Raw genomic sequence first — 10,029 nt, 5'->3', positions numbered from 1 at the left:
ACTTCGGTTCATGTAAGTTCAAACAGCTGATAGTTGTGGAGATGAGAAACAGTTGTGTAATAGGAGAATGATAATCATAAGATCCAGACCAAAGATGTCCTGTAACCACCAAGGTCTAAGTGCTGCTTATGCTGGTTTCATCATCAGCTTTCTTTCTATTGTTGATCAGTAAGATTAAGCTTAACTTTATTGTTCCGTTCTCAAATTGTCAATCAATCAATCTTTATTTGTATAGTGCCAAAAATCACAACAAATGTTATCTCAAGACGCTTTTATGACTCATATTAGACAGTCATCTGCCTGGACCGAGTATGGGTTGGAAAGAGAGATAGAGGAAAATGAGAGAGAGAGAGAGAGAGAGAGGAAAGAGAGAGAGAGGAAAATGAGAGAGAGAGGAAAGAGAGAGAGAGGAAAATGAGAGAGAGAGGAAATAGAGAGAGAGAGAGAGAGAGAGAGGAAAGAGAGAGAGAGAAAAGAGAGAGAGAGAGAGAGAGAGAGAGAGCAATAATGGTGATGAGGCGGATAGCTGTAGTAGTAGTACTAGCTGCTGTTGCCACTGGAGTCTGGCATGTCCACAGCAGCAGGACGTCTACAGCAGCGACTCAGAGGAACCTACGAGACAAGGGAACTCAGGGACTCCAGAGAGGTCTATGGTTAGTAACTTTCAATAGGACAGGGAGAGTTAAAATAAGTGATGAGGGTTGGGGGGTAGGATCCCAGTGTGTGAGCAAGAGATTAGGAGAGTGTCTGGATCTGGTTTCTTCAACTTTCACTCAGGAGCAAGAATCTGCCTTTAAATTAAATGAAATAATGACTTGATATTTATTGTGATCATTTTCGATATCAAGTGATAAGAAAAGTGTCATCCTGGCTCCTACTCACATGAGCCGATGATCAGGTAATCAACCTCCAAGCCTGGCATCATTAAACCAAAATACACCAAATACTCTTTTAAGTTTCTTTTACATTCGTCATCAAAGCTCCATGCCACCATGTGAAACACAATCTATGATATGACTTGTCACCAAATGGTCATGGTAGAAGTGAAAACCTCTGCTATAATTACTTACATCTTCTGTATCATCTTTTGAGGAGAGTTCAGAAAGTGTAATTATCTGTGAGTGTTGAACTTCACTCCCAGGGATGAGATTTTTAAGACAGAGCCGATGACGTCAAACAGGCTGCCTCAGCTGTCAGAGCGGCTTATTTCAGGGTGATGTAGCTAGAATCACATCTTGTTCTGCTGTAATGAGATGTCACTTCACTACGCTGAGCGGTGTAACATTATCTTGAGTCAGTGCTGCTCATGTTAAAAAAAAAAAAAAAAACCCTGATGTGTTCCAGGTAATCTCCTCCATACCCACCAGCCGCTTGAAATTCCTGAAAACGGCAGGCCACGGCACACAGAAGGAGGAGATCCCCGACGAGGAGCTGGATGAGCTAGACGACATGGAGGAGATCGATCACGCTGAACGGGAGCTTCGCCGCGGACAGATCCTCTGGTTCCGAGGCCTCAATCGCATCCAGACTCAGGTAACCATCCACAGACATTCTCGTGTGCCACCGAACTCCACACAACACCAAGGGAATCAAAAGCCATAAACCCTTTAACTCTCTATTGCTCCTCCAGCTTAAAATCTGTTGTTCTTTCTCTCGGCACTCTTTAAAAGAATGGCTTGTGGCCTTAAAACAAACCCCCTCATTTCTTTTCGTTCTGCTTTTGAGCTAAAGCGGGTTCTATGCCTATTTTTTCTCTGACTGGGTTTGGATCTATTTGGACTAGTTTGAAGGTACTGATGAGAAGTGATTTAGATTTGGATGGAAAGCATGCAAAAACAAGCTAAAGGAGGATTGGCATGGCTCTACCTGGGAGGGATTCTGCAGAGAAAAGAGTGAAAGTGAGGTCAGATTTGGGAGTCCTTTGGATCAGTGCCTTTAAACCCAACCACCACCCTACCTTTCCCCTCTCTCTTTTAACTATAATGCCTAAATTTCTCAATCCAAGTGACATTTTTCCTATGGTTACTGGTGCCTTTTCTTTATTATTTCTCTCTTTTCTCTCTCCTCTGGCTGTGTTGTGTTTTTATTTTCCTCTGGGCCTTTTTTTTCTCCTGTCACGCTGTCTGATTCTTTGCAGATGGATGTAGTGAGTGCGTTCCAGAGTGGAACTTCCTTTCAGGGGGCTCTAAGGCGGCAGGCCTCCAACTCCAGCCAACAACAGCACGATGTAACCAATGTTTCTAGCCCTACACATGTAGCCTTTTCTACTACTACTACCACTACTGCCACTGCCGCCAACTCCGCTTCTGCCACTGTGGGGTGTGAGTGCGTGTTCTCCTCTAGTGCATGAGACTTTTTACTTTTTTACTTCTTCTGTTCCTCTAACATCTTCCTCTTCCACTCTTCTTCTCACCTAACGTTGACACTTTTGACTATCTCATGCTTCTCCTAATGCCCCCCCTCCCCTCGTTCTTTTCAAACCAAAAAGACACCCAAAAAGCACCACATCTTCCATTATGCTTCGATAACACAGCTGTATATAGAGCTGGGCGGTATTGAAAAAAGATGTTATCACGATAACATTTTTCACATCAGTCGATATCAATAATTAACACGTTAAAAATTGAATCATTATTTCATTTAAATTTAAAAGCAGATTTTTGCTCCTGAGGGAAAGACGGCTTGTTAGCTTGTATCTGGATTTAGTTCTCTGATAAGCTTCTTGAATCATTTTTGAAAGTGCTAACAGGAAGCAGGTCTTTAATGTAAGATGAGATTTTTGTGAAGTTTTAGTTTGTAGATTCTTATGTTTCTCAGGTTGAGATAATTTGCATAATAAGATTTATTTACCCACATCTTAGTATTCAGTTAATAGTTAACGCTGAGTCAGCAATGTGTTCGACTAACGACTTACTCATGTTGGGTGGCAACTAGCTTTTAAGACATATTAGCGCCCCCCCTCTCTTTTTATTGGTTGGGGGGTGTAATTACAGGTTTAAATATATACATTTTTTATCAAACATTTGTCATATCTGTGTTGAGAAAAATTATATCATGATAATTATCATTATCAAATTATCGCCCAGCCGTAGCTGTATGTATATGTATGTACTCTGTAACAAGGTGTTTATCTCTGTGTCATCATGTTTTCTGTTCTGCTTCTGCATTGGTCTCAAAAAGTGGAAGAAAAAAAGAGGTTTTACTGTTTTCACATTTGACAAAAAAAAAAAAAAAAAGTCACATTCTGGATTCAGGTTTGTCTGCAGCTGCCTCAGTCTGCTCTGTGCCCTCCTCTAGCACCCATGGGTCTGTGTCGCAGCTTTCTTAGTCCCTAATCGGGTAAATGTTTTGAGTATACGCCCATGATCACGGCCTAAAACGGTAAAGACAAATCATGACATGGAAACGTGTGAGGGTTAGCTGATAAAATGACTCTTTTCTCTACAGCTGTGATGCATTCTGGGAGATTTCTGTGTAAAAGAGAATGTAATGAAACAGGGTGGCAAAGGAGAGGCGTGTAAGCGTGTTTGGATGCAAATTGGTGAACTGTTTTGAGATGTTTTTCAGCTTTTTACATCGAGAAACTGATCATCCAGGAGAAGATGAGTGGATCTGGACTTTGCAGCGCTTGACAATCACTTTTTCTCTCTTTCAGATCCTCTCAGGCAAACCAGCAGTGCTTTTTGAATGTCAAACAGATGTCACAAAACCAACTTAATGGTTTAAATGACTGTGCTGTTGAATGCAAACATGTGGGAGTTTTCCAGACACATAAACAGCAGATTGAGTGTTGTTTTTATGATGCAGAATAATGTAATGTTTGTGTCAGATGGCATTCCAGATGAGACATTATGTGGACTTTTCTAAACTCTTTAAACCTTTTTCTTTCAGGTGCCCTTTAAAGCCTTTTTGTTCTTGTGATTACATGTTTGTTGGCAGAATGTGTCCACCCAATACCCTTAAAGAAAGACTGAATACGACTGACCCCCCACATATTCTTCTTTAGATTCTGTGAAATGTGTCATGGGCTATACTCAAAGGTTTACTACCATTGAACACAAGGTAGCGCCGCGCTCTGCATGGGTTCAAAGTCTCTGGTCTCGTTTGTGAGTTTTCTCTCTTTGTGCTGTTTTCTGACATGTTAATCCAGCTTGTAGACATGCTTGGCTGCCGCAGCTTTTTGTTGTTTTCTACTCCACAAACATGAGCTGTAACTGACCACCCCTCTCTGTCTGTCTCTCTTCCTGTCTCTAATATGTCTCTCTGTCTTCCTTCCTGTCTTTGATCTTCTCCTTCTTCCTGTCTTCTCTTACTCTCTCTCTCTCTCTCTCACTCTCTCTCTCTCTCTCTCACTCTCTCCAATCTGTCCTGAGCATGTCAAACTACAGTAAAACTCTCGTGTCCAGCCTCTGTCCTCTTTTCCTCGCTGGATGCGTTCTCCTCCAAAGAACAGCATTCCCCTCGTCTTTTGATTTCCTGCATTTTGATTAATCAGACACAGAGAGACCTACCGAGTGTTTTGTGAAAAAACTACTACTCCTGAACTCACAAAGAATTCAAACAAAACACAAATTGCATTGGGTTTGGCACTGGTTTGTACCCTTCCTAAAGATTTTCTTGAAGTTACCACACAAATTAACACTTTTACTTTGACCAACACACGCTCGATTACACTCAGACAAAAAAGCCTTAGTGTTAAGTTTTCTTCACTTTTAATTTAGCCACATGTCTACGTATTTAAATTCCAGTCATTACGTATACTTTGTATAAGCTGTCAACGTAGCCTATAGGCTTCAATAGTGAATCCAACCCTGACATGGCTTAGCTTGCATTCTTCATAATGACCAGCAGGGGGCGACTCCAATGGTCGCAAAATTACCTCAGCACCAATTAAAACCTTTTCCCAAATGAGCTCATAGCCTCACTCTCTAGTTTGAGTCTTTTTTAAACTACAGTATGGTGTTTCATAAATTTTGGTCCTATGGAGCGTCACAAAGACGATAAAGCAGGTCATGTTTAGGATGTGGCTACCTGTGATTTGTCCAATTGGAAAACACTTTACAACAAGGATCAACATTTTAGGCTTAATTAATGCTTAAAGCTACTTTGAGGAATTTCAGTTTGTTTTGATTCTGGTGCCCCCTCTGGAGGAAGTTAACAGATTTTTTTCCTGTACATATATAAATAGTTGTTTTTCTTACCAACACATCCCATCTTGCTTAATTTAGATATTCAAAAATCTTGCTTTGGAAAATGTCAACAAAGAAGTTTTCTGCAGTGAAGTTCATCACTTCAACTGACACCTACTCCCCGCCCACAGCTTCAAACGTTTAAAAAAATATAAGAATATAGAAAATTATCAAGCCATGTACATGTTGCATTGACTTTTTTAGATTAAAAAGAGACACCATTATCAATTTAAGCCTGTTCCATAACCAGTTAAAAATTCCTCTCTGGAGCTTTAAGTAATGCACTTATAAATATAGTACGTATCTAATATTCTTGTTCCTCCCCATTATCTACTGAGTCACTGTGACTCTATACAATGACCTCACCCTTAATACACAAGCTATTAAATTAAGGAACCTTTATTAGTTGGACATACAAGTTTATTGAATGACCATGCATTTGCTTAGCCTTTTTGATTAAGTAAAAAAAAGTAACATTTTTGTGAATGTTCACTTTTTTCGACAATTAACAATGTTGCAGAACATTTTATATTTTGTGTTAATGTTAATTAAAGGAGTATTTATTTAAAAAAAAAAAATTTCAGCAATTTTATTTTGTGATTTTTTTTTCTCAACATTTCTGTTGATATCCTGTAATTTCCATAATGTATAGCACATAATGCTGTTTGTCATATGACATGTGCAACAAAAATTTGTTTATTATTTTTGTTAATGTTAAAATGTGGTAAATATAATATTGATGCAATTATAATCACTACTCTCCTTTATTAACAATAAAACATGAAAAATGGTAATAGCTAATGTTTTGCCAAATTGTTAATTATGTAGAAAACATTTTTAGTTTTTATATTGATCAGAAAGACTGAGCAAATACATGGCCATAGAATACACTTTTATAACCAGGTAATGTGCTCCATACTAACCATTGTATGAAGTTACTTTGAATGAAGGTACCGATGATATATCAAAGGTGAACTCACTGAACAAAGTCATGGTGACATCTTGTTGACACCAGAGCCGCCAGGGTAGACATTACAATTTATATAATACGCCTAGCCCTCCAAACACAAGATGGCCGAACTCAAGGCCTCGAAACATTTGTTCGTAAACCAATGGATGATGCCTTAAAATCAGAATCAACGCAGGACGGCTAATTTGAAGTTACAGGAAGTGAGACACAGAGACAGACAAACTCAAACACATTTGACTGGATATTGTTGGTTCTTGTTGACACTGTAAAGCTGGCTAATGTCGTCTGGATACTGAATAAGGAAAGCTTAAAAACTCGACATAACTGCACACCTGCACGTTTCTCTGAGAGTTCCCCCTTACTGATAAATTTTGCCCCTAAAACTCACCAATTTTTGACCCGATAGAACTTGCGCCCTGTTTTGTTGTATTGTCCGAAGTTAAAATGCTACTTGAATTTTTGTCCTCACTAAATGTGACTGAATGTCCCTCCTCCCCCTCTCCATCCCTCCAGATCCGGGTGGTGAATGCATTCCGCAGCTCCATCTCCCTCTATGAGGGGCTGGAGAAGCCTGAGTCGCGATCATCCATCCACAACTTCATGACCCACCCTGAGTTCCGGATAGAGGACTCCGAACCCCATATCCCCCTCATAGACGACACTGACGCTGAGGACGACGCCCCCACCAAGCGCAACTCCGCCAGCCCCCGCAACGCCACACCCACGCCGCCTTCACCGACACCCTCGCCCACCGCCGTCCCCACCACGCCAGTCTCCCCCTCCCCAAACCAAAACAATAACGCTGTGGAGAGCAGCAACCACCTCCTCCCAGAGGGCCCCAAATCAGGAACCCCCTTGGCCCCGGGGAGCCCCCTACACAGCCTGGAGACCTCCCTCTGATCTGACCCCCTTGACCTCCACACGATGACGTCACCACCAACCTATCTGCCCGCCACCAAGGAGCTCGACTCGGACGCAGCGAACGGATAAACAGACGAACAGACGAACGAACACTCGGAGAGGAGAGAGGGAGGGGCCGGGAGGAGAGCGGGGTCCTGTGTGAGCTCGGCTCGGGCCGGACTATGAGAACAGCAAACATTCAGAGGAATGTACGGCTTGGTGTGGATGCTTTGGTCTTCTTTTATTTTTTTGGTTCTTTAAAAAACCCCGCTGCGACACGAGGACTCTGTCTCCACCCCTCCCTCCTTTTTGTTTTTCTCGGTAAACAAGGGGTGATAATAAACTCAGATTGAAAGTGACCTGTTTTTATTATTCTATTGTTATTATTATTATTATTATTTTAATTGAGAAGAGGAGGAGCTCCTCCTGGCTTGAAGATCGTCTGTAAGAATTCTGAACGAACCTTTTAGCTTCTCTTTTATCTGAATGGTGTTGTATATTTATCTCTTTGGCCCTTTGCTCATTCAAAACTTATTTCTGCTCCATTTGGCTGTTAATATTTTGAGTTATTTATGTTTTTGGAAAAAGCAGGTCTGTTTACAAAGTTTGTAGATACTTTTTTTCTGTTTGTAGGCAAAGAGCTTCCTGATGTATGATGCAGAAAACTGGGACAGAATAAAAAATGAATGAGAGGATTATTTCAGATACTGCTGTATTTTCAGGAAAAAAGGGTGTTTCTATTGAAACTTAACTATTTTTGCCTGCAAGTTTTATTTGTTATATATTTGTAGATAAATGTAGAACCTTCTAGCCAAACCGATAAACACTAAGGCTTGTATAGAAAAGAGGTCCAGGGTCCGGGGTGCAGTGTTTTCACAGGAGTCAGGGGCGGGAAAGACGATTCGGGCCTCTGTCCACTAACATTGCTATAAATATATTTACTTCTTCCATTTCTTCGATAGTTTTCATGTGCACAAAAACCTTCTGGAGTTCTGGATGCTCTTTTCATTCATTATGTTGTGTTCAAGGATTTCCACATGTTGAAAGGTTCACTCATTAAAAGGGAGTTTAGAAAACACCGGGGCCCGTATTTAGCAAGCAGCCCAGGATGAAACGCAGAATCATGCTAACAGCTAGACCAGGAGACAAAATCTTACCTCAGAGGCAACGTGAAGTCATAATGATGTCGCTTTTAGCACACTGAAATAGAAGCTCTACTTTTAGATTTTTGAGGTTTGGTCCTTATTTTATATAAGTCAAATATTTAGATTGTAAACGTCTGGTTGGGATTAGTTGACACAGGACAAAATGACTTGGCTGGAAGCTAACATTTGCACATTAAGGCTCACAATCAATCTTTATTTGTATAGCACCGAATCACAACAAACGCTATCACAAGACGTTTTTACAAACATAGGTCTAGACCGTACGCTATGTTAAATTATTAACAAAGACCCAACATCAAGACAGGATAAAATCCAGTCCCCTCTTACTGACAGGACTCAGTCTTATCTCACCTTAATCCACCATGAGCATTGCACCTCGCAGTACACTCACAAACACTTAAAGCTCCTGTGAGGAGTTTTTATCTGCTCACGAAACAGACTGAAATTAATATTGATGCTTTTTCTATAACCTAGAAAAGCAAACAAGACTGTCGGTGATAAGCTAGATTATAGCTATATAGTTATTTATTATGTCTAAAAGCACTGGTGGGGGGTAGGTGACAGTTGAGTTTATGAACAGTTTGCTATCAAAACAGCCTTTTTTTGGCGGATATTTCACACGGGTGATGCTTGTTTAAAAAAAACAGGGTGTGATTTTTTTTTTGTTAAGATATAAGAGGTACTGCTTTTTTTCCACAGGGGGCGCCAAAATCAACAGGAACTAAAAAATCTTCACAGGAGCTTTAAATATCCAAACATTTCCCCACTTTCTTACCACACAACCTGGCCATTAGTTGTGAGCTGTGCTATAATTTTGCAATAAGAAGTTCGTAAAGACAAAACATGAATGTGCCTTGGCTACAATAACTATTTAGCTAGCGCCACCTGCAGGTAACTGTCACTCTCCAGCTTCAAAGCCTCACACTGATCATCCTGATGGTTTCTCTCTGGATGCTTGTTAGATACTGACCCTGGTTATCATTTGTAAAATAAAACTTTGGTGCATTTTCATCATCAAAACGTCAGCCCCCCTGCCAATGTACAATATTGACATTTGTTTACTCAGGCATAGAAAAGTATTTAATTTAAAAGGAATCTATAGCGGACGAACCTTTTAACTACAGACTTTGTGTATTTAGATAGAAAACATAGTCTTGGTTGAAAAAACAAGTGAATTATTTTCATATTTCATTCAATCTTTGAGATCACGCCTTAGGAAATCTTAATTTACCTTCTCTGATTTCTCGTCGGAGGAGGGAAACAAATATTTTTCTTTGCCCTGTTGTCAGACTCCTTTCACCATGAATAAATGTTGCTGCATTTGATTTGTTTGTAAGATATTTTTGACACCTGATGTACTGGAAACGCTAAAGAATTGGACATGTGCATTTTTCAAGAATAAAGGCTAGGCATACACTGGTATCTATCTGCACAGGGTACTTTATTTCATAGCGTTCCTCTGGGGAAGAAGAATTTTGATACAAATCACGATAAGAAAAATGTACCTTTGTATTTTATGACGATACTGATGATACCTTTCATCGTACTAAACCGATTTTGGATGATTTGACACCAATCACGTTCTACCGGGGAGGGTTTTTGGCCACTCAAAATGTGTGTTGTTCTGGAATCTTCATCTCAGGGTGCAAATGGTGTGAAAGAGAACAAGGCCTCTTTTGAGTTTGTATATTTCCACTCTTAATTCAGCATTTGGGGATGGTGCTTGTCGAACACACAGGAGGACTCGGGCAGCAGGCTGCAGATTCTTCCTGCAGCCTTCTGGCCGTGCACAGAGCGGGGAGGC

The 10,029-nt window shown here is 40.5% G+C and overlaps 1 protein-coding gene across 4 annotated transcripts in view; it reads left to right on the top strand.

Annotated features, from left to right (window-relative positions):
- Positions 1-9,647, top strand: part of atp2b1a (ATPase plasma membrane Ca2+ transporting 1a) — a 188,256-nt gene extending 178,609 nt beyond the window's left edge. For 2 of the 4 annotated variants that reach the window (XM_034673108.1, XM_034673109.1), the window contains 2 exons: positions 1,345-1,533; positions 6,673-7,418. In XM_034673108.1, the coding sequence (XP_034528999.1) occupies positions 1,345-1,533; positions 6,673-7,059 (576 nt within the window). In that variant the 3' untranslated portion in view covers positions 7,060-7,418. Of the gene's footprint in view, positions 1-1,344; positions 1,534-2,137; positions 2,366-6,672 lie in introns of those variants that run through there. The other 2 variants (XM_034673107.1, XM_034673110.1) reach the window with 2 other exon arrangements.
- Positions 9,648-10,029: the final 382 nt, after the last annotated feature.

This window comes from Notolabrus celidotus, chromosome 21, assembly GCF_009762535.1.
Source record: "Notolabrus celidotus isolate fNotCel1 chromosome 21, fNotCel1.pri, whole genome shotgun sequence".
NCBI lineage: Eukaryota > Metazoa > Chordata > Actinopteri > Labriformes > Labridae > Notolabrus > Notolabrus celidotus.
Note: the sequence above shows the minus strand (reverse complement) of the source record. Positions and strands in the feature narration are given on the sequence as shown.